Source organism: Vigna unguiculata, chromosome 7 (genome assembly GCF_004118075.2).
Source record: "Vigna unguiculata cultivar IT97K-499-35 chromosome 7, ASM411807v1, whole genome shotgun sequence".
Lineage (NCBI taxonomy): Eukaryota > Viridiplantae > Streptophyta > Magnoliopsida > Fabales > Fabaceae > Vigna > Vigna unguiculata.
In genome coordinates this window covers 37,778,142-37,802,064 of record NC_040285.1, presented here as the reverse complement: position 1 = coordinate 37,802,064, position 23,923 = coordinate 37,778,142, and the positions used below count along the sequence as shown (strand labels likewise).

At 31.4% G+C, this 23,923-nt stretch overlaps 3 protein-coding genes across 7 annotated transcripts; 2 read left to right on the top strand and 1 right to left on the bottom strand.

The window, feature by feature from the left end:
* The first annotated feature begins 419 nt into the window (after window positions 1-419).
* LOC114189945 lies at window positions 420-1,275 on the top strand. The gene has a single exon (XM_028078674.1). It carries the CDS (start codon window positions 558-560, stop codon window positions 1,077-1,079), a length of 522 nt encoding a protein of 173 aa, XP_027934475.1. The 5' UTR covers window positions 420-557; the 3' UTR covers window positions 1,080-1,275.
* Window positions 1,276-9,712: 8,437 nt separating this feature from the next.
* On the bottom strand, window positions 9,713-14,479 carry LOC114191673 (repressor of RNA polymerase III transcription MAF1 homolog). Of its 2 annotated transcripts, none has more exons than XM_028081007.1 (11): window positions 14,289-14,479; window positions 13,977-14,119; window positions 13,816-13,886; window positions 13,688-13,737; window positions 13,175-13,248; window positions 13,021-13,083; window positions 12,605-12,692; window positions 10,554-10,616; window positions 10,404-10,483; window positions 10,217-10,288; window positions 9,713-10,129 (listed from the first exon to the last, which is right to left on the bottom strand). In XM_028081007.1, the coding sequence occupies exons 1-11, from the start codon at window positions 14,379-14,381 to the stop codon at window positions 10,048-10,050; spliced, it is 879 nt and encodes a 292-aa protein (XP_027936808.1). In that variant the 5' UTR covers window positions 14,382-14,479; the 3' UTR covers window positions 9,713-10,047. The 2 variants fall into 2 exon arrangements, with proteins under 2 accessions (XP_027936808.1, XP_027936810.1); XM_028081009.1 differs by having other exon boundaries at window positions 13,977-14,085; window positions 14,289-14,473.
* A 2,474-nt stretch (window positions 14,480-16,953) lies between these two features.
* On the top strand, window positions 16,954-23,721 carry LOC114190539 (sulfhydryl oxidase 2). Of its 4 annotated transcripts, none has more exons than XR_003605821.1 (12): window positions 16,954-17,532; window positions 18,578-18,602; window positions 18,692-18,784; window positions 18,898-19,079; window positions 19,380-19,449; window positions 19,538-19,606; window positions 19,686-19,759; window positions 19,847-19,988; window positions 21,121-21,161; window positions 22,459-22,605; window positions 22,685-23,223; window positions 23,318-23,714. XR_003605821.1 is itself a non-coding variant. In XM_028079468.1 (12 exons), the coding sequence occupies exons 1-12, from the start codon at window positions 17,309-17,311 to the stop codon at window positions 23,337-23,339; spliced, it is 1,524 nt and encodes a 507-aa protein (XP_027935269.1). In that variant the 5' UTR covers window positions 16,954-17,308; the 3' UTR covers window positions 23,340-23,721. The 4 variants fall into 4 exon arrangements, 3 of the variants coding, with proteins under 3 accessions (XP_027935269.1, XP_027935268.1, XP_027935267.1); XM_028079468.1 differs by having other exon boundaries at window positions 22,685-23,119; window positions 23,318-23,721; XM_028079467.1 differs by having other exon boundaries at window positions 22,685-23,167.
* Window positions 23,722-23,923: the final 202 nt, after the last annotated feature.

Sequence of the window (23,923 nt, the reverse complement as noted above, 5' to 3'; positions counted from 1 at the left end):
AAGTTATTTTAAATATAAATACCGTTAACAATATTAATATTTTTTTTTGTTAAAAAAAACCTAATTGAAACATATTTTTAAAAGTTTATAAACAAATATTAAACTAATATATGTAAATAAAAGAAGATATCATCCTATTATTAAAACGTACGTGATACTAAAAAAAATTGATAGTTTTGGAAAAGAAGACAAAGGTGGATCCCCCAGGCGTTTGTGAAAATCTCAGCCATTGAATTAAAGTATTATATCTCCCAATTTGGTGAACACCAAACAAACACTGCAAAATGTTCCTTCTCACTGCTTTCTTTGAAACCAACGCGCATTCTGAAGTCTCATCCAGCCAACGCCACACTCGTCAACACACCATATAATTCACAGCAACAACCACGTGAATATGTCATACTACTACTTTTATTCCTTCTTTGACTTTTCTCCCTCTCTATATATACCACAACACACTTCAAACCCACCCACAAAACAAAACCTCCATATCAAACATCATTCTTCGATTCTCTCCAACGTTAAACAAAAAACCTTCTCTTCTTCAACTCCACGTCATGGGCAACCACGTTTCATGCACCTTGGCGCCTCCTTTGATGAAGAACTCCAGAGCCACCAGAGTCATCATTCCCACCGGCGAAGTCAAACAATTCAGGGAGATTATCAAGGCGGCGGAACTCATGCTTGAACACCCCACTTACTTTCTCGTCAATTCTCGCTCTCTTCATATCGGTCGAAGGTTTTCTGCGCTCGCCGCTGACGAAGAATTGGAGTTTGGGAACATCTACATCTTCTTCCCCATGAGGAGACTCAACTCGGTTGTCACCGCCGCTGACATGGCGGTGCTTTTCTTGGCGGCTAACTCCGCCGCCAAAAAACTTTCCGGCGGAAAGAGGCGCGTTCTTCCGCACAACGCCGGTGGTGAAGTGGAAAAAAACTCAGATGCAGAAAGAGATGTTGAGATTCCAAGATTGAGTTTGGAAGGAGTGGATTCAGGGTTTCAGTATAGGTTAAATTATTGCAGATCAAGAAAACCTGTTTTGGAAACTATAACCGAGGAACCAGCTAGGTTAAGGTGATTGGTGAAACGTGGTTATGTTATGCATCAGAATTTTTAGATTATTCAACACTCGAAAAGAAAAACTAGCTGAGGTGGAGCAGCCATAGGATCAAGTTTGTACAAACGAATTTACATGTGATGAATTGACTATTCATTTATTTTTTTGTTACAATGAATAAATTCAGATTAATTTAATGGGGACTGATATTTAGTGACTTTGTATCTGATTTCAGTATTTTTTTTTTATTATAAAATATTCAAGCGAGTGAAAAATAGTGTTTGAACTGTGAAAAGTTCCACCATTTGTCGATTTGTGAGAAACGCGTGGACTAGCTGGTATAGGTCTGTGAATGTAATGAATTGGGCAAAGCAATACAAAGGCCAAATTCAAAACGTCTACGGTTTCTACCTTCTGGAAATACCTTTGTCCCTTTCCGAATAATTTTCTTGGCCTATGATTCTTCGATACACTTTCTTTTAATAACTTTTAATAAAGTTTATCGAAGTTTTTTCTTAAACAGACACCAAACATTTGTTTTTCTTTTCAAATCATATCAATTTTTTATTGTTAGAAGTCTCACGTCGACTAAAAATAAGATCAATTCTTAATATATAAGTGAGGTACAAAATTCACTTTAAAAATTGATTTTGTACGATTAAGTTAGGTTTAAAGTCTACTTCTAACATGTACTAGAGCTTATCCTAACCAACTCTTAAACATTCTGTTAAATCGATTTTGTGAGTTTAAGTTAAGTTTAAAATTCATTTCTAACATTGTCACGTATACTTGATCAAAAATTTATTAATAGATTTTTTAACACATATGTTTATGGCAACAGCTTAAGCATTTGATAAAATAAAACTACTTGTTTGGGTTTGATCCTCCATGCAGACCACTGAAGTATGCTCGAGGATTGCTCTCGAATGTTCCTCTGGAGATGTAACTTCCACCACCACCTGCTGATAAAAAAAAAAAAAAAAAACTTCCACTTTATCAATTCAGTTTTATGCTAACAAGTGACATTGCTTCAACTTGTTTGATTTAAAACAAAATTCAAAACCTAATAGAATTATAAATATACCCACAATATTATTTTTTTTAACATAAATTTAAGATTATATAAAATCGAGAGACTGTAGTACTTGAAATACAAATTTCTTCTCTTTCCCTTTTTTTTTTTTTTACATTCCATTAACATACTATAGTTTCAACAGTTTAATGAAATAATATGTTAAAAATCTTACGATCAGAAATAATTTCTTTTAACGAAAATACATCACACAATCAAATTTAACATAGTTGTGCTTGTCAAGTCAATATCGACAAAAATACTTAACAAAATATATTTTATTACTCACATAAAACTTTTACAAGAAAAAAAAATTGTGAACCTTCCCAAAATATTGTTTATAAAATAAAATTAAAATTACAAAAACTTTCTACAACTTTTAAGTAAATAATAAAATCGCAAAGCATATCATAAGATAAAACTACAAACATTCTTAGGCCACACAATTACTTCTCTATACATCTAAAAGACTTATTAAATTACAATAATAATTCTTAAATTCAAATTCTTAAGAGACTTGGATAAATACTCATTTAAGAACAATCTAATTACATTAATTTGACAAATATTAGAATTGAAACGAACATTTTAAGACAATTTGTTTTTGTAAACTTTAGTTTTATGACAAATTAAAGAAAAAAAAATAAGAGCAAACTAACTAAAGCAGAAAGAAGCGAGAGAAAAGATTAAAAAAAAAGATAGAAAAGAACATGAACCTACTTGGAAGAAGATAAGACAGCAATATACAAAGAAGATGAAGAGAAGCTTAGTAACGATGAATGCTTCGAAAGAAAAAGAAAAAGCTTATATCATCTTTGAAAAGAAAATGAAGAAAATATAACACAAGGAATCAATATGAACATGAATTAGGATGGTACACAATTATACATATAACTGTTACTAATTATACTAACAACCATTGCCATAAGTTTTAGTGACAAGTTGTCAAATAACCACCGCCAAAAGGTCTCCATCTTTATTAATGGAAATGTCGATATCCTTATTTTGTATGACAATTTAGATTTGAAATCTAATAAATTAATATTCTATTAAAATTAAAAACACATATTATATTCATTAATTTCTTCATGGAAATCTAAAAAAAAAAGTCTGAGAAGGAAAACATAATAAACTAATATATATTTAATCATGATAGTATTTGAATTGTTTACACCGTTTGATACATTTTTACTTTAATGTTAACTGAAATATTATCATAAAATGCGTTTAAAATGTCAAATAAACTTAACAAAATTTGGTAAGAATGACTAAATTCACGCATTTCTAAAGATGAATGACTAAATTGATATAGAATTTCGAAGAGTGACTAATTCCAAAACTCACTGAAACTTGAGTAACTAAAATCATATTTAATCCAAAAAATTGTAATTGTCATTTTACCAATAATATTTAGTTTCAGTGTGCTCTGTTTACATATCCTTGTGCTGAAAAAAAAAACTTTATTTGCACTGAAAAATGCATTATTACATTGACGAAGTCAATTTTTTAAATGATGCTGTAATTATTTTGATTTTATTATTATATAAAAATATTAACATTTGTGAATGGCTTGTCTATTATGCAGATATATTTAGATGCATTCATTTTTTTTTTAATATTTTTTTCAGTTGACTCCTAAGAATTTGAAAATTCCAGTTGTTAGGATAAGTTTTGTTTAGTGGAGAAGATGACATGACATGTGGCATTTGAGTCACTTTTCCTTACATGGCTGCCTCATCGATCAACTTACAAATAATCGCAATTATTGAAGGAAGCAAAATCAAAGACTAATCATGATTTTATCTTAGTATTAGCACACAATAGTTTTAAATTTATTTTTTAGGTATAATTAAATATAAATAAGGTGATTAAGATGTAATTAAGTGAAAAATGAAGGAATCATTTTTCGCAAAGTGTCGAAAACTCATAAGCCAAAAATGACATGTACCCACCTTTGCTGGCAGATATGCCACACCCAATCCCATCATGCCAAATACATACCATACCATAATTTTATATATACAAAAGTTAAATTACTCACTTCAACAAGCTTTAATTAGTTCTAATAAATAAAATACACTTAAAACTTATCTCTATTCATCTTTATATACAGTACTTTAAATTCCAAAAACTTTACCTGATAAATTAACAATAATATTTAGAAATTGGCATATTGAATAATTGCAAATTGTTAAAGAAGTTAAATAAGATGTGTAAGTAAGTTCATGTATTTTTATTTTATTTTTAAAAATTTAACATGCACACTTCAGAAACCAAATCACAGTTTGGTAAGAATTCATGAACTAAAATTTCGCACTTTCTAATCCTGTCATGATTATGCAGACTGCTACTTTCACAGACAGCACCTATTTAGCACCTCATTGGTTTTTATTTATTTCACCTTTTTTTTTTTTAAAAAAGGAGAGGAATATTTGGTATATAGTTATTCGAAACAAATATGGAAAAATTGAGAAAATTTAATAGTTTGTTTCATAATTTGTGTTAACTGTGTATTATTTTACAATTGGTTCATTAGATATTCAACCAATTTTTATTTTTATTTAAGTTCAAGAGTTTTAGATTTTTTTATATGATAATTAAGTTCAACTTCTTTATAGACTTAACAGCTTAAAAGTGTATGAATAACTCACCTAATCAGTTTTAAATAAATAAGTACTTCTTTTAATATGAATTTTAAATTAATATATTTTATATTATCAGCATAACGTTATAGTTAAAAAAACCACAATTTTGAATTTAGTACTTTAGAAGTACTCATTATACTTTCTTAAGAATCTAAATTTAAATTCCAAATGTGTAGCTTTTATTTTTAACTCCGTTTATACTCTTCTCAAATCTCAAATCCTTTTCTCATTCGCACCCAAAAAAATCTTATACCTTCAACAAGTTATTAGGTAATATATATATATATATATATATATATATATATATATATATATATATATATGAAAAAAATTTAGCTAAAAATAATTGATCAAAGTCTCAAACAAAAGTCATCTACTATTCAAAAGAAAATCTCAATCTTGCTATCTCCATAAATAGAAAAAGGTTTCTTAGACCTAACCAATAACAAACACAATTTATATATAGAATACTTCAAACTATTTTACAAATCCATCAGCAGAAAACCTAAACCACATATATATAGTGCATCAAATACAGGTTTAATATGAACACATTATTATATGTGATTTTACCCCTAAATCCAAAGAAGTAGCTATAATCTATTCATAATGGTTTCTTAATGAGAGATATCATATGCACATATAAAGAAGGAGGGAGAGAAGGAAGATGGTAAGAGAACCAAGGAGAAAGACAAGAGCAATTGCACCACATGCCAAACCTATAACCTCTGCAGATTGTGTTATCATACAATCTTTCTTGTAGTTTTGGTCATAACCATGCTTGTAATTCCACCCAACTGTGTTTATCACTCTCTCTCTCTTTTGCACTTGTTCAATTCTTTCCCTTAGGATTCTCAGGTTTGCATCAACAATGTTTGCTCGATTCTCTGCCAACAAAAACAACAATATATACCACAAAATTAATCAAAACAACTGCAGTATATACATGATCTTGGACACTGAATAATGTTGTTAATCTGTATTACCATTGTCACTAAACCTTTGACATCTTATTTTGGGGTGTTTGATGGGTTTATGGCAGGTAAAAACATGGTTTAAGGTGCAGAAAGATGACAGAGAGTGAGTCATGAGGTTGAGCTGAGTTTTTGTTTTCATTCTTGTGATTTATAACAAATTATTTGAATATGTATGATTCTCTTTCAGCTACCAGCATGAGTTGCCTTTGATTAAATATTAAAATAAGAAATTAAGAAAGAAAAGATGAAAGTAGCAGGACATGTGTGTTGCTTAGAGGACTTACACTTGGCAACATGTTCATCAATGTTTTGCATTATATAGGCTAAGATCCTGCACAGAAACAGATCACTCAGATGAGATCTCATATATATTATATATGTTTATATATATATATATATATATATATATGCAGCATCACATGATTACTCGTGTGTTTGATGCGTGCTACATGTCAATGTCGCTTTAGTTTAGGTAATAATAAATTAAGAACATGTGTCTGGGGCTCAAATATTTTATTTCATTGTTTGTTTGAAACTTTGATTCATTAGTAATTTAGTATCTAATTAATTGTCGCAGGTTTCCCTTTCTCTTGAAAATATATATGAATCACAAATGTCAGCATAACAAAAGGATGTGTTAAGATTTTTCTTACAAGTGTTTAATTTTGTCCTTTGTTGGAAGTCTCACGTTGACTAGAGATAATGTCAATTCACAATATATAAGTGGGTGCAATCTTCATCTTACAAACTGATTTTGTGGGGGTTGAGTTAGGTTTAAAACACACTTCTGATATAGTATCAGAGTCAAGTTCGAGCTTATCCTAGCGAACTTTCTTGTTATTAGAGATATGATGCAAGAGAAACGTGTTGTATGGCCGAAGGATAATGATATTTTGACTCACTTTTTTGACTGATTTTTAATCCACCACTTCAATCACCCTTAGATTATCACATCACACTATCAGGAAAAAAATCAAAATAATCTACAGCTTAAACAGGTTCGAACCGGTTGAAAGTGGGTTGACTTAACCCACTAATATTTTTTTACAATTTTTTTAATAATTATTTACTACTCCTAATTATATAAGTTCAAACTATATAATTATAATATAACCAGTTGACTTCACTACTATAATCAAATATTAGTATTACTACTTATGTATTAATTGTTCGTCAATAATAATAATAATAATAATAATAATATTGTTTGTTTATCTCCATAATAATAATAATATTGTCCGTTAATAATAATAATAATAATAATATTACTTACTATTTTTTTCTTTGGTGTAACTACTTTTGCTTATCTCAATAGATTAACACTGCGACCTCGTAACAAGTTTCAACCAGAAAATAATTTATTTGTGTGGAATCTTTTAAATATATTTTTAGTCTTTAAACTTGATTATGAATTATAAATTCATCTCTATTCTAAACTTTCGTACATTTCGATCTCTTAAGTTTAAAAATAATGGATATAGTCCTTAACTCGACGATATTAATATTTTTAAGCTTGTTAAATGACATCTCAAACGTGTTTGAAATGTCAAAAAAAATTAATGAAATTGAATTAAAATGACTATATTCATTCAATTCAAAAAAATTGAAAACTAAAATATATCAAAATTTGAAACAATAACGAATTCTATTTTACAATTCAAATTTAGAAAATAAACACATAATTAACCCAAATTTTAAAATATATATATATATATATATATATATATATATATATATATATATATATTATAATTTATATGCACAATGTTAAACAATCCACCAAATTTCACAACAAAAATTACTAGTCCTTTCCCCTTTCTTTTTTTTCCTCTTTGGCATATAGATTACCTTGTGGCCATAGATTTGTGGGCCAACATGGCATGAGTGAAAGTTTCATTGCAACCAAAAAGAACATGATGGCGTGTAATAGTAAAAGTGAATATTTTATCGAAAGAATGTGGTTATTTTTAGTCCTAGTGTTCCACTTTTGCCATCTATTTTCAAAAAGAAAGATGTAATAATATTAAATATAACCCTAGTTTCACTCATACAATGAAGAAGATACACGTAGACACAAACCAATAACCATTTTTTTATATGTTCTTTATTTAATCATTACTTGTATTTAACAATGCATTAGTAGTATCAATTACATATCCTTGAATATTTTATTACAAGCTTCAATCTCGTTTCCATGTTTAGAAGAAAAAAGTATATATCACTCATTCTCTCTTATCCTTAATATAAAGTATAAAATAAATTATCTATCTTTTTTATGAGATATTATACAATTTTAGATTTCTCTTTCTTATTTATTCTCTTTTTCTATGTTTTTTTATTTTACTAAAATAGTCTCCCTCTCTCGATAATATTTGTGGTGGTTATCAAATTAACAGATACATTATACTAAAAATTTACTAAGACCGAGGTAATTAATTTATGTAAGGAAAAAAATAGAAAAAAATTATAACATATTGTAAATTAAAAATATCAGTTATTTTAAGATAAGTTACAAATGAACTAAAATAATTATGTACAGGAAAGAATTAAGTACATTCCAAGTTCACATACTTACTCGAGTTTAATAAATATAATAGTAACAATCATGTTTATAATCTCTTAACACTCTATTATCTATTAAATGGCTCGATGATTATGTTATTGTTTAGAGTTCAAAATCCACAAAAGAGCTTATCACAGGTTTGTTATCAAAGAAACTTTTAATTTCCATCAAAATGATGGCTAACTGGAAGCCATTTAAAAAGCGTAGGTGGGTCCCATGTAATCGGTGCCAGCAATGGTGGCAATTAATTGAGAAAATTTTCCAATAAAATTGGGAAAAAATTGCAACAGTCACACTAACCACTAACCATGCGAATTCCATTTAGAGGAAGGCACAATCCTCCAATAAGATTCGGTTTATGTCTGATTAGTTGGCACAAGAACACTCAACAACGTCCCTCTCCATCAGATTCCTTTACAAATTCACAATCCTCTCTTATTCTTTAAGTATCAAAGTGGTGGGGACTTCAAAAGAATGGGAGCAAAAGGAGAATGATCTTAAAAGCTCCCTTCTTATTTTCAAATGATTATGTAAAAGGTGACAGAAAAAATGTATCTTTTTTAAATATTCTTTGCTTTTTCCCCCTCCACTTAAGCTAATTAGTCTGATGGACACGTATACCTCCATTAATGGACCTTTTTGTCTCTCTCATAAACTAATGTAACTAAGCAAGTAAATCAATATTAAAATACACAGAATATAGAACTTTATGATTATTTTGTGGGATAATAGTTTCATAAACTGAGTTATTAATACAAGATTTCTAGTGCTGGTTATTTTATTTCTCACTTGACTATATCGAAGTGGTGTTTCGCTAGTTAGCATTATATGCATCTAAATTCGCATAAAAGAATACTGTTCTTCTTAAAGCAACAATTTATCCTTCCTCATGATGGAATTTCTTATTATTGATCAAAATTCAGAAATAGATTAAACCCTGAACCCTTATATGGGACAACAAATCTGTACATATTCCAATGTTAAAAACATCACTAGAAAATATATAATTCACAGATCATGTCATCATTTCTTTTTCATCCCTCACATCATGTCACTATTTTATAATGCTACAACTTCTCAAAATATACCCGGGTTTTAAATGCATTACGCAACTAACCCATAAATAAACTAAATGGAAAAACAAGGAAAAATTCACTTCAACAATTCTTTCCTCCCCACTTTGTACCTTTCACGGGTCAAGATACTAGTAGTTGATAATCTAAGAATGAGTCCCTGACCATTTAGTTGGTAAAGATTCTATTAATACAAAAATTTTCATCATATCAATGCAAAAATAGATGAAAATAGTTAATATAACCACACGGAACTATTGACCAACAAATTAATCTGCATCGCTCAAGCACCCGTGTGCCTTAACCCACCGAAAACAAATTGGGGAAGAGAAGAAGCATCATTTAGAGGAAAAACTAATGTCAAAGACAGTTTGATCCAATTTCAAATAAGTGTGTTTTTGCTAATATTACACCAGGGGTGTGTCCTAACAGTGGAGGATGATACAGATCTGAACCTACAATGTGCACTGGAGGAAGATACAGATGCTAAATCTACTATATGCATACGACAAGATACATATGTTATATCTACGACTCAAGCCCCACAGATACAATTTTCGATTTACAGAACTACACATCTGAAACCATCATATATTACAGAACTAAACATGGGAGGATCATAGGTCTTCATATACTAACTGATACAAGGTAGAAGTGACTCATATATCCATGTCAGTAAATATTTCTTCATCGTACTCGTTGTGTATTTCATCAACAAGAAATCCGTCAGCAATCAGGTTACTGCCAAAAAAAGGATTGCGTTGGGAATGAATGTAGATGCAACCAAAAGTAGATTAAGAAACAGGGATTGTGAAATTTCCAACTCACCTAAAACAATTGAATCGAAATGTTACTATCCGCTTAAGTTTTCTATTGTAAAACAAGAAATTGAAGGACCATCTGTGGAAAATGGAAAATGATAATTATTGGAATAACTTATAATAAAAAAAAATTATGGTAATAACAATTTTAATTTGTTATGCAATGTGGCAATATGTGGCAAACTTAAATTTACATTGCTCGACTCTCTTGTAATGGGTCTGCCTCAGAATCAGGGACGTAGCCATAAATTTCACAATCCGCTAACATCACCACCTGCATCACAAGGTATCACATAAGTGCATATATGGATACCACTTCGATTCACTTTTTAAGGAAACCATACCTCATCAAGGGCCTTGAACAAGGTGTCCAGCAAAGGAGTACCACCAACAGTTTCAGCCCATTCCTTCATGGACAAGTCAACCAAAACATTAGTTAAGAAAACCGCTGCAGGAAAACTAATCATTATTATAAAGTAACATATAATAAATCTTGCAAAGAGTCTTAGTCAGAATGAGATATGTAGAATATCACTTTGCGTTATTGTCAATCTCAAATATCTCAAATGCTCTCAATCCAGGTAAAGATGTGTTTTCATTATGAAGGATTAGGTTATGCCTTGTTTTCAATCTGAGAATCTTAAGTGCCTAATGATGGAGAAGTTCTAATTATAGTATAGACAGTCAAGTCTGACTCAGGTAAGAACAAAACACGCGTAAAAACATAACCCATATAATATATATAATTTAAAAACTGTCCAGTGTATTACTTTGAGAGTATGTTTGAAAATCTCCTAAGAATGGTCTCTTGAAACTGGTTTCATATTCACCATTTGTTTCCAGTTATTGATTAGCATTAGGAATGTAGAAATAGTGTCTGTGTTTAACAAATTATGCCCTACTAAGAATTATACTATGAAAAACTTTATTCTCTATTTTCACCATCCCTACCTAAACTTTATGTTTGCCATTTTCTCTACTTCCACAATTTCTATCCCTGACCTACACTCGGGTGTTCAATATATTGTCATCGAACTAACCGTTGTATTTTTGTCCTCTGAACTCAAGCTAGTTCCCATTGTCTCACAACAGGTGAAGCAAGGAAGCAACACATGCTAGATTCTACACATTCTCACCTTAAACCCATCGTGGTATTTTCTATTCATTTTCTGGCATCCACTACTACCACATCCAATCATCTTCCCCAGTCTTCTCCAGTCAAGTCCAACCCGTCTTGCTGCTATGTGCCGCATTCCAGTAACTGATTGACTGGCATGGGCAGAGTTCTGCTATGTTGAAAACTTTAGTACTTCCTACTTTAATAAGGTATAAGTTACTTCCAGTTGTATTTGCCAGTTGTCATTCTTTGTGGTGGCGACCTATAGTTTAGTTTGTGCCATGTGACTTTTTCCAAGCGTTTATGCTCTTCCACTGGCACTTTGGTGTGAATTCTTCCCACTACACCTCAATTGTGCATCATTTTGGTACCCATAGTGTGGATTGAATCAATGTTCTGAAACTCAGTTCAGAACAGGAACCGGTCATGCAGCCGGTCTGAGTTGATCTCAGAGTTGATAACTAAGGTCGGACATGTTTGTCACCCAATAATGGCATCATCAAACCAGTCGAAACTACAGAATGCTCAGTGGGTGGAAACAGTCAGTCACGTGAGAAGACTCTGTGTGGGAGCAGTCTGTCATGTCTGTGTTCCCTGTGTAGTCTCTCACATCTTGCCTTTCACACTCTAAAGCTGCAGAGTCAACAATTCCACAAAAGCAAACACTTTAAAAACACCAAGACTCAAAACCAGCACCTCCAAGTAGACATAAAGCAAGCTTCTCCACTATGCCAACTTGTCTGATTGTTATATAATAGACAAATAGAATATATACCATATGGTGATATTAGACATATTGTTAACCCCTTCATACTGATCAACTAATGACTCACTGGTCTGGACAGCGACCCTTGCCTTACGGGTCATTCATTAATCTTAGATTTAAAAATTGGTATAAATGGTCTCTTCTCTGGATTTTGACATTGTTTCATAATAGGGTGAGTTAGTTCTCGATATTCTGTTTCACCTTAATATCATATTATTCAGATTCTCTCCCCTTCTTCTTTCCTACCTAAACCCTAGAAGTAATTTTAGAATTTGTAAGCGCATAAGGCTACTAGGTCCAACTAAACAAGGCCAATCATGCCTGGGAATCATACCAAACATAGGAATCCAATCCAAAGTAGTTATAAATACCGACAAATTATATACCCTATAATCTTATGTCAAAACATCAGAGATGCATATAAGATTTTCTGTATATCAAACATCAAAGGGGCAATACAAATAATAAAAGACATCTCAAAACAAGATATAGACAACTATTAATAGGAGCACCTTTGAAGCTTCACACATGTAGGTATCAAAAATCTGCTTAAAACTGTCCCATGATTCCTCTGCGAAAAACTGGTGAGCTTTGACTGCACTAAAAACCATTATACGTGTATGGTATTATAGGAAAAACAAAAGCATGATCCAACATAATCGCAAAGTTAAACCAAAAGTTTTCAAACACTTAAATTATCAAAAGACTTGGGAAATGGAGAGAATTGAACTCTCAGCTTCTAGAGCAACAGTTTTCTGAACTGTCTGTCAAGCCTTTTGACAACACTCCCATTTAAAAAAAAAAAAAAGGATTATATAGTGGGTTGCCATGTCGCCAACAAAGCTGACAATAGCATTACCCATAATCCTCCTTTTTATCCTATAGATAAATAACAGAAATATCTATGCATCATAAGATACTGAGGTACCTGAAATCATAATCGGGATATATGTGGTACAGAGTAAGAACCAGGTAAACCAATGTCTTTCGGCTGGAATAAAAGAACAAAAAATGAAAACATTTAAAAGAGACTTCAGAGCTGATTTTCACTTTCCTGAACCTATCTAGATAATAAAGGCCACCTGGTTCTGGTTAATAAGGTTTGATCCGGTGAGGATGAATCAGTGTCAGATGATTTCCCAAGATAATCAAGTATCTGAAATTGAAAAGGTTCAAATGATAATAGTCCATTGAGGGCCCATTCCATGTCTCAACATCCAAGACATTTTAACTTCAAAAGTTCTATTCTTCCCAACGCAAGAAAAAAAACTGATTTATATTCTATTACATTACTTCTATATCTATAATATAATAAGTTAATATATGTATATATACAACAAAAAAAACATTAAGTCGGGTTTTATGCATATTATTTTTTTATATTTTACTTTTCGCATAATGCAAGTGATATTTTCTAGCAATTATTCAATGTGAGCACAATTCGCTCAGATAGGAAAACATGCTATTAGCACAAAATAAAGTTTAGAGCACTGAATTAATTACATCATACATCTACTTTTAACATACTCAAAACACCTTATAGAAAAAAAAGATCCAGTGAAGTGAGAGATGCAATATTTATGGCGTCGATCTACCTCGGTCTCCAAACTGATGGAGAGTTTTTTATCCGTTCCGGCATGTTTGCCTACGAAGAAAAAAAGGTGTTAACTATTACCCCAACCAAATCCAAACAACGAGTAAGAATTCACTTGTTACTCCTTACAACTATAAGCTTCAAGGCATCCTTTGATAGTACGTTCTCCCATGTTCAAATTATCCAAAAAATCATTAAGCCTGAAAATGTTTTTACGATAACTATTACACACCAAAAGTATGCAACAAGATCCCTCAATTTTATTCAAATTCGTTTCAAGTTATAATTACCTATCTAAAGCGGCGCACTCCAAGAACTTCATGACGAATTGATAGATAATTCCAAATTCACCTATTATAATTGAAGCGAAAAAACTTGTTTCCGAAAACTTGACGCTCCCTGCAATGTTGTAGAAATAAGAAATTGCGAACATCTAGAAACAATTCATGCCGTTGAAGCATTAGAAATGTGTGAAACAGAATGGTACCAAAAACATGAAATTCGTACAACAGGTCAAAGTCAATAATTATAAATTCAAAGCATCTTAGGATGAAATATATCTGAACGAAGATTGAAAACAATAAAGACAAAAACTGAGGTACCGGAGACGAGGAAGACGATAATTGTTTGGTTTGACGACGCTTTGGATGTATCACCTGCCAAATTCGTATGTTAGGGTTTGAAAATTTTGGCATAGGGAAAGTATTTGGAAGCGGTGAAATTGGAATATTCGGATTTTGATTTTGAGATTTGAGATGTGGATGAGAACGAGCCTTCTCGGTGTTGGGAAATAAAATCTTGTGGTAGGTACGGTAGGTGAGAGAACTAACAAACTAACAATAATGGGCCATCATAAGACAAATGCCCGGCCCACTATATATTTTCTTCATGCACCCCATCCAAATAATTTTTTCATTTTATTCTTGTTAGATTGAACACTTTGAAAATCAAAAGTAATTTTTTAAATTATTTAATTTTTAGATTGTATAATTTGTAAGTAGTTTTTTTTTTTCACAGCATAATCTAAAAATATTTTTAACTCACAATTCAAAAAAGGTAAAACAGAAATATTTTTATACGGAAATGCAAGAAATAAATATATGAGAAGGTAAGAAGAAGCTATGCTATCTGGACCATAGGTGGAACAGATGAGCCTTTGGGCTGGACCATTTTATATGGTAACTATCCACGATTTTGTTTTAATTTAATTAAAATATTTTATATTGAGATTATTTATCTCTGTAACTCTAGTTAGCTAACAGTGTAGAAGTACTCACAGAAATTGAAATTTTGTATTTCATACTGTGTTTTTTTATTACATAATTTTTTAAGAATTATTCTAAAAAAATTTCTTTGCCCAACTTCATATTTTAGAAAAATTAATCTCACGATAGTCTTTAACATGTTCAAGAAAAACAAAATTCTCAAAAAGATTAAAAAAAATAATAAATAAAACTATGATAAAATATTTTATTTTTAAGTTTCTTTTTGGACCACTATGCCATTACATTTCATATATTACATATTAGTTATTTGATAGAACAAATATATAAATGTTTCATTGAAACATGGATTTCACCAAATTCATATGACTTTTATATATATATATATATATATATATATCGTAAAACCATAGCAGAAAAAATCAACAGAAGGCCGCAATTGGAAGAAAATCATCACATTGTCATTAAAATTGTGATAAAGTCAATCAAATCAAATTACTAGCAGTTACTGAAGAACAATAAATTTAAACTTTAAAATAGCATTGATATTGTGATGACAAAGAAGGTTTACTCCAAAATTACAATTGAGAAATACCAATAATTGAAATTATAAGAAAAATACGTGTCATGCTTTTGTCGTTGAGATTATTATAATCCATCCGAAACTATTATCCTTTCAACTAATTTTTTAACTGAATTAATTATAGCTAACATTTTATATCTAATAAAATTTGATAGAATTATCTTATTTGATTGTTTATCTATGGATATTTTAGAAGTGGATTAATATTGACATTACAATTAGGTTAAAAATAACGTCTTAGAGTCAAAGGATATTTAAAAATGTGAAAGCACATTGTGCTTTCATCAGATTGAGATACTTAAGAAATAATATGGTATTTTTCAATTCAAATAAGGGATTTAAGACTGAAAAATAATTATGATATTACAATAATTTTACTATTCCAAGATTAAGAAAAATGAAAATTATTGATGGAAACAATTTTTTATTCAAATTGAATTTATATTAATGATTAATCTAATTTTGGTCCATGTAACCATTTTAATACCTATTAAATTTTATTTAATATTAATTGGTGATCTACTTTCTTAAAAAACTACAAGTTATAATAATATCAATTCATCATTATATATATATATATATGTGTGTGTTAATAATAGATTTGATAATTAGTTTTAATGTATATTAGTATGATTAATATTTTTAATTAATAGCGGAATAATTAAATAATATGTTAATGATGAATTAATTTGTGGGTTTAGTACCTTAGTCTTTTAACTTTTAGTGAGTTTTGAAATTAGTTCATTTCAAAATTTTAGACTAATTTAGTCATTCATATTCTGAAATACGTAGATTTAGTCATTTTAATCAAATATTGTTAAGTTTATTTGACATTTCAAGCGCGTTTCACAATATTATTTTATACTTTTTGACACATTTTTGTTTTAATGTTAAGTCAAATACTATTGCGAAACTCGCTTGAAACATCAAATAAACTTAACCAAAAATTTGATTAAAATGACTAAATTCACGTATTTGTAAAGATGAATGACTAAATTGGTCTAAAGTTTCAAAAATGACTAATTCCAAAATTCACCGAAAGCTGAAAGACAAAAAACATATTTAACTTTTAATTTAATTTAAAAATGGGTTAAATATGTTTTTGGTCCTTCAAATTTTAATAAAATTTAGAATTAGTCTTTTTTCGAAACTTTTGACCAAATTAGTCATCAATTTTAGAGATATTTGTTAAGTTTATTTGACATTTCAAGAACGGTTATGATAATATTTGAGTTAACATTGAAAATAAAATATTTGAATTAATACAAATAACTAAATTAGTTAAAAATTTAAAAAAGTATTAATCTTAAATTTTACTAAAACGTGAATAACAAAAACATATTTAACTTTTCAAAAATTAAAATATAAAATATTTTATAAAAGATGAATTTAAGTCTTAAATATTAATAATTAAGATCATAAGTACGGATTTTCTTACAAAATATTTAATGTTTGGTAACAAACAAACTTGATAACAGAGGTAACAGAGGAAACAGAGTGATTCAAGGTTTGGTGTCTGAGAGAAGTGCTTCCGCCATCTCTGATCCGAAGCAAAGAAAAGGTTATGGAAACGTAATTCTCACCCTTTTCTGGTTCATCTTTCCCTTCCCAACAACACCCATCAAATTCAATCTAACATACACAACCACTCACAGCTAAACCCTTCTCTCTCACACAATAAACAGTAACAAGAAAGAAAGCTGTTCCAGTAATAACAGATCCATTTCGCTCTCCTCCCCACCTTCTACAAGCTCGCCTTTTCTTCAATTCTCTCAAAACCCTAATCCTCTTTGCCCTCTGATCCACACCGTTTCCCATGTCTGGGATGTATTTACATTTGGGTCTGTTTCTGTGCGTGCTTTTCGTGTGCTGTTCAGCGACTTCGTCTTCTTCCTTCGCGTCGCACCGTTCAATCCTTCGAGAGGTCAAGAACGCTGTTAATCATCCCGATTATGCCATTGAACTGAACGGCACGAATTTCGATGCCGTTCTCAAGAATACCCCTGCTACTTTTGCCATTGTAGAATTCTTTGCCCATTGGTTAGTCTTTACAGTTTGTATTAAGTCGTTGTGTTTTATGTGTTTCTAGTCGTGGAATTGTGTGAAATCTCTTTTGGGTGTTAAAAAGTTTGGGCTTTTATGGATATTACTTCGAGGGTGGGAGTTTCTTTATTTTTATTTTTTAGTTTTTGTTTTGGATGATAGACTCTATGGTTTGATCTGAAAAGTGGATCTGTAGTAACAGTTACGAGGTGAGGGGATGGATTCATGACAAATTAATGGAAGGGTTTTTGAAATTTTAATTGATTGGTCTGTTGAGTTTGCTTTTTACAGTAAATTTTAATTGATTGGTCTAGTTAAGGTAGTTGATGCCATGGGTAGTAAAGGGTTAAAAGAAGCACAATACAGTGTGCTATATTATCAGGGCTTCACTTGAAAATTGTCGTTATCTTTTGTTCACTTCACTCTGTTCCGTCCTGGCAGACCTCCTTGAGTAATTTCCTCAACAAAAACTTATAGGAGAAGAAAATAAGATGAATCACATGGTCTAAAAAATTATAATTAATCTGGTTCAAGTCTGGTCAAACATTATTTCTGGGAAATATACCATATTTTTCAAAATCTCTCCTTGAAATCTGTGAAAAATATGCACCTCAACTTTTTCAGCATCTTTTTGGTTTAACTTCTCTATGGGAAAATATTAATGGTAGGGTTGTCGTGCAGCAAGCGCAGCTAGTTATGATGAAGTAGATGCCAAGTGTAACATATGACATATAGATGCTCTACAAAACGAGCTCAATATTCTTTTTAAGTGATCAATTCTTGTTTACTTATATTTGCTTAATTACTTATATTATTGCAGCAAACTTCTGAAGTGATATTGGCGTTCACATTCAAGAAATGTTTGAGAATAAAGTCAATTTTAGTTATAGTTTTAATATCTATTCTTATTGTCAGATAATTGGATTATTTTAAATATTCGGATCAGTTTTTACCATTTTATATATTCCCTCTCTTGCATCTTTAAGAATGAAATATGAGTACAAGAAATTCTCATTTTCTGTTCTGTCCCTTTCTTTGTCAGGTGCCCTGCATGTAGAAATTATAAGGTATTGTTTGCTAAAAAGTATAATTAGCTTTTTGTTAGTTTTCTATTATAATTTAACGCATCATGCTATCAACTGAAATTTGAATGCAGCCACACTACGAAAAGGTCGCCAGATTATTTAATGGACCTGACGCAGTGCATCCAGGAATCATATTAATGACAAGGGTAGATTGTGCATCAAAGGTGCGTGCACCTTATCTCGCATTCTTAATAAGGGAAAGGTGATAATGCTTATACCTTATACTGAACATGCCCATGCAATTGGTACCTCTATTTTCAATTTTTTGGCAGCACAGATAAATACTAAGCTATGCGATAAGTTTTCTGTTGGTCATTATCCTATGCTTTTTTGGAGCTCTCCTTCTAAATTTGTTGGCGGTGGTTGGGATCCTAAACAAGATAAAAGTGATATACGTGTGATTGATGATGCACGCACTGCTGATCGGTTACTTAGTTGGATCAACAAGCAATTAGGCAGGTATGAGGCATAAATTAACTCATTGTTGATAATTATATTATGGTAGGTCAATATTTTATCTAGCTAGATAATGATAGGGGAATATTTTATTAAAGCCAGATGCTGTAATTGAATTTGGAATATCAACTCTGTAGACATATAATGATTACAAACTAGGCATTAGGCAGTATGGAAAAATCGGAGTTCTAACTGCTGCAGTCTAAATTTATGAGGTTAAATCTTATGGATGCTGAAATTTTTCATAATATAATTTGCTTTAATCTGATGGAAGTTGTATGTGCAATGTTCATAATGTTGCAGTTCGTTTGGTCTGGATGATCAGAAATTCCAAAATGAGCTTCTTTCATCCAATGTCTCAGATCCTGGACAGGTCCATTTCTTCACACACCCACATGTTTGATTTCCTTCCGTTTTATATTTGAAGATATTGATGTTTATGGTATTCATGACTTGGAAAGATTGCCAGAGCTATCTATGATGTAGAAGAGGCAACTTCTACAGCTTTTGACATCATCTTAGAGCACAAGGTAGATTATCTATTTTCCTTTATTGGTCTTTTTGTGCTTATTGATTTGGGTGATACTACAATTGCTTTATGTTTGGCAGATGATAAAACCAGAAACTCGCGCTTCACTCATTAAGTTCCTTCAGCTTTTGGCAGCTCATCATCCTTCTAGGAGGTAAGACAAAGCTTTTACTGATATGCATGATCCTTTCTTTGCCCAGTATTTAGTGTCAAAATTTTCATGTTCTGGATTTCTTTTCAGATGCCGGAAGGGTACTGCTGAATTTCTTGTGAGCTTCGATGACTTGTACCCAACAGATTTTTGGTCAACTAAGCAGGAAGATGATAATAGTTCAATTAGGAACCTCAAGATTTGTGGGAAAGATGTGCCTCGCGGATACTGGGTAGGATCTCAATACTTGTATTACACCTTTTACACATTTCTGCAATTGATGAATATTTTAATCCTTTTTATAAAAGTTACCATATTATGTTAATTGTAATTGAATTAATACTGGTTGTTGGATCTCATTATTTGAGAAAAGAATGTCTTTTAATCTCAATGAGCGGTTCTGTTTGGTATACTTGTCTGTCTGTCACATGCTTTGTCCTCAGGGCTTTCCTATACAAAGATTTGGCTTGATAAGCATTGCTTTCACTATTTCTTAACCAATCCTACATGGGTAAAGGGTCAAAGTGGAATTTTTGTTGGCAAGTGTGGAAGAAGATTGGGGTGGGTGGGAGGGGTGCGACGGGGGATGAGAGTTAGGCAATCCTTCTCTGATTAGCTATATGCTTTTCATATTACCCTGTAATCAGCAGAGCACTGTTCTCAATATTTCCTCCGTTAATATACAGAAAATTCTGTTCCTATCATCATCCAGTCCTGGTCACCACACAGAGAGGAAGAGAGAAGGTATGTCTAGGGAGAGACTTCTAAAAAGAAAAGGAAACCAGTGAGCCAAAATAGGTAAAAAAATTACATCCAAAGTGTCCAATGTCTTTGCATATCAATAGTAAAGTTTACTTTGAGAAACAATGCTAAGGCCAAAACATTTTGATATGCAACAGATGTAAGGGACCAATATGGAGAAAGGTGTACCTGTCCCCTATTACACTATTAGATATAGAGGATGCTTATTTTGGTTGTGTGGAACACTTTCACCTTTTTTTTGTATAACAAATGTAAGGGGAAACCCTGGAAAATGTAGGCAGTCATCTATGTTACACTAAGTAACTGTACAATGGATGCATCCGCATCTGTGTCAAACTTCCCATATGGAAGTTCCTATGGCTAGTTATAATGTCAACCCTACAAAAATCATATATCTGTATAATGATTTTACTTATTTGGTGAAGTTGTATTTTCTCTCAAATTGTATGTTCCGTGGGATTTGAAGATGAGGATACATGCATAGTATGTTTTTTATCTGTATTTTATTATAATTCATAATATTGCCTTCGTTCATTAAATTTTGAATTCTCAGTTTGAAACATTCTTGAGTATTTTCTTTTATTTTGACTTTTCTTTTACAGATGTTCTGCCGTGGCAGTAAGAATGAAACCAGAGGCTTCAGGTAATACTTTACCACCATATTTTGTCTTGTTCTTTGTATTCAATTAAATATATTAAACTTTTTCTTATCGACTACCCTATTTTCATTCAAAAATAAGTTAGTTACCCTTATTTTTAGTCTATAACTATTTTTGTATGACAAGAAATGTGTATACCAAAGATTGAGACCCATGTAAGAAACTTTACATCATGCGTTGACTGCAAACCATTGATTACAAAGCAGAGTGCACCAAGGGCTGTCAGCTAATCCGCCTTGACTCATCATGGGTTGAGCTAAAAATGAGTAAGCTCAACCCAACTTACTTTTTGGTGAGCCAAAATTTTATAACCCAGTTCCATCAACCATGGATTGGTGTGTTAGATGGGTTGACTTACTTCAGGATACTTTGTTTTTTCCAATTTACTTTATATATTTATTATAGTACAATCAAAGTGGATTGACTTGATTAATTCTCTTTATAGTTGTACAATCAAAGTACTCACTTATTTTATTATAAAGATAATAGTTGAAAATTAAAGTGTCAACCTACATAATTTGACAAAACAAATAAGTTGAACATCCAAACTATTCAGATATTATTGAACAACATTCTAGGCTTTAAAAATCAAATTGTTAACCTACATAATTAGAAGTAGTAAATAATTATGATAAAAAACTTACGAAAAAATGGTAAAATATTATAAAGGATTGTTGTTGGGTTAACATTCAACTTTGTTATAATCTGTTTAACTTGTGGATTAAGTGAATAGGGTTTAATTTAATCCACATTTGAAAAAACCTAATCTTTTCCAATCTAATCTCGCTCAGACCCGTAATGAGGCAAGTTGACTCAAGGGTTTTAACCCATTTTGACATCTTTAACTGCACCAGTTGGTTTGACAGAAAACCTATTCAATGTGTCAGATGTTTTGTTCATTTAATCTAAACTTGTTAATTTGACTGGTCAAAAACTTGTTTGAACTGTATTTTTTATTCAACCAAAACTATCTTAGTCAAATAAAATTCCACATTACAAAGTTATGTAGATAATATTTACTTATGGGTTGGTATCCTTTATCCATTTTGTTACCTTATTGGATAAAAACTTTGTTGAACTGTATATGAGGTTCACTTATGGTTATTTTATGCTAATTTAAAATTTTGCCTAAGTTTATTTCTTATGGTTTCGTTTTTGTTTGTTACGATGAATATTTAAAATATTTGTTTATTGATTCAATGACTGATCCCATTTATAAGATGTCTTCTGCAAACCTTATATACAACTAATCGTTACCCCCTCTTATCTCTGTTGTTCCAGCTGTGGTTTATGGGTTCTTCTGCATTCACTATCTGTGAGGATAGAGGATGGAGAGAGTCAGTTTACATTCAACGCAATATGTGATTTTGTTCACAACTTCTTCATCTGTGAGGAATGCCGACAACATTTTTACAAGATGTGTTCAAGGTAAGGGAATTGAGTTTCACTGAAGTTGTTGATCAAATTCAGTTTCTTTCTACTCCTGTAATTCGAAATAAATTTTCAGTGTTACTAGTCCATTCAACACGGCCCGTGAGTTTGCACTCTGGTTGTGGAGTTCCCACAACAAAGTGAACGAAAGATTGATGAAAGAAGAAGCATCATTAGGCACCGCTGACCCCAATTTTCCAAAGACTATTTGGCCATCAAATCAACTTTGCGCTTCCTGTTACTCAGTCCTGGATCAGAAGAGCAACAAAATTGAATGGAACCAAGACGAGGTCTTTAAGTTTTTGACTGATTATTACGGTAAAACACTAGCGTCTCTGTACAAGAACAGGAATATGGACGGAAATGAAGGAGCTGAAGGAGCTGGTGAAGATTTAATAGTCGCAACTAATGCAATTGTGGTGCCTGTGGGAGCTGCATTGGCTATTGCTGTTGCTAGCTGTGCTTTTGGAGCACTTGCTTGCTACTGGCGTTCGCAGCAAAAGAGTCGGAAGTATTTTCACCACCTACACTCTTTAAAGAACATTTGATAATTAGGAGGGTAATGAACTCTTTCAAAAATTAACCAATGACTGGGTCCTGAAGAATTAAAAGGGGGTGGGTATATGGAGAGAGATAGAGTGAGAGATTGTGTTGTTGGAGTTATTGAGATTCTTATATGTTACTTCTTTTTGTTTGCATAATGTTTCAGGCCTAGGAGAACGTGGAAGTAGGATTTGTAGACAAGTACACTTCAAGGCATGTGAGGTGCGTAGCAGCCTTCATGGTCTTACTCCAAAGAGTCTTGCCAACTTCCTTTTTGAATGCTTCATTAATAGAATGTACAGAATACAATTCTTGCTCTGGACACCATTACTGATATGTGTTATTTTCTTTCACTTTTTTTTTTTACCTCGAGTCACATCTACAATACAACCTAGGATTTTGGGGGGAAAGGAGCACGTGACATGTAACAACATTTTTGCTTTGTAATTTGGTGTTATTTTTTCAATATCAAAGTAACTGTATAAGCTAAAAGACCTGGCTTACGTAGTTTGGTTTCACGTTTGAATGAAATCATCAAAGTCTAAAATAGATTATCATTTAAAGGTCTTCATGGTTCGGTTGAGTTTTTATTTTTAACAGTTTCCTGCAGTTAAATTATTTTTAACTAAATCCATGCTAGTTATAGAAATCTCCAAACAGGTAACTAATTGTCTGTGAATGATTGTCATTATTAAGATTTTAAGTTTCGTTCTCTAGGCTTTTAGTTCATTCAATAATTCGTGTAATAAAATTTACGTTACATGGTTTTTAT

Coding starts and splice junctions, on each gene's coding strand:
- LOC114189945 (XM_028078674.1), top strand. CDS start 558: ATGGGCAACCACGTTTCATGCACCTTGGCGCCTCCTTTGATGAAGAAC.
- LOC114191673 (XM_028081007.1), bottom strand. CDS start 14,381: ATGCCAAAATTTTCAAACCCTAACATACGAATTTGGCAGGTGATACAT. Junction 14,120..14,288: donor TATCGTCTTCCTCGTCTCCG/GTACCTCAGTTT, acceptor AATTGTTTCTAG/ATGTTCGCAATTTCTTATTT. Junction 13,738..13,815: donor ATGCCTTGAAGCTTATAGTT/GTAAGGAGTAAC, acceptor TTTTCTTCGTAG/GCAAACATGCCGGAACGGAT.
- LOC114190539 (XM_028079467.1), top strand. CDS start 17,309: ATGTCTGGGATGTATTTACATTTGGGTCTGTTTCTGTGCGTGCTTTTC. Junction 17,533..18,577: donor GTAGAATTCTTTGCCCATTG/GTTAGTCTTTAC, acceptor TTTCTTTGTCAG/GTGCCCTGCATGTAGAAATT. Junction 19,989..21,120: donor ATGTGCCTCGCGGATACTGG/GTAGGATCTCAA, acceptor TTTCTTTTACAG/ATGTTCTGCCGTGGCAGTAA.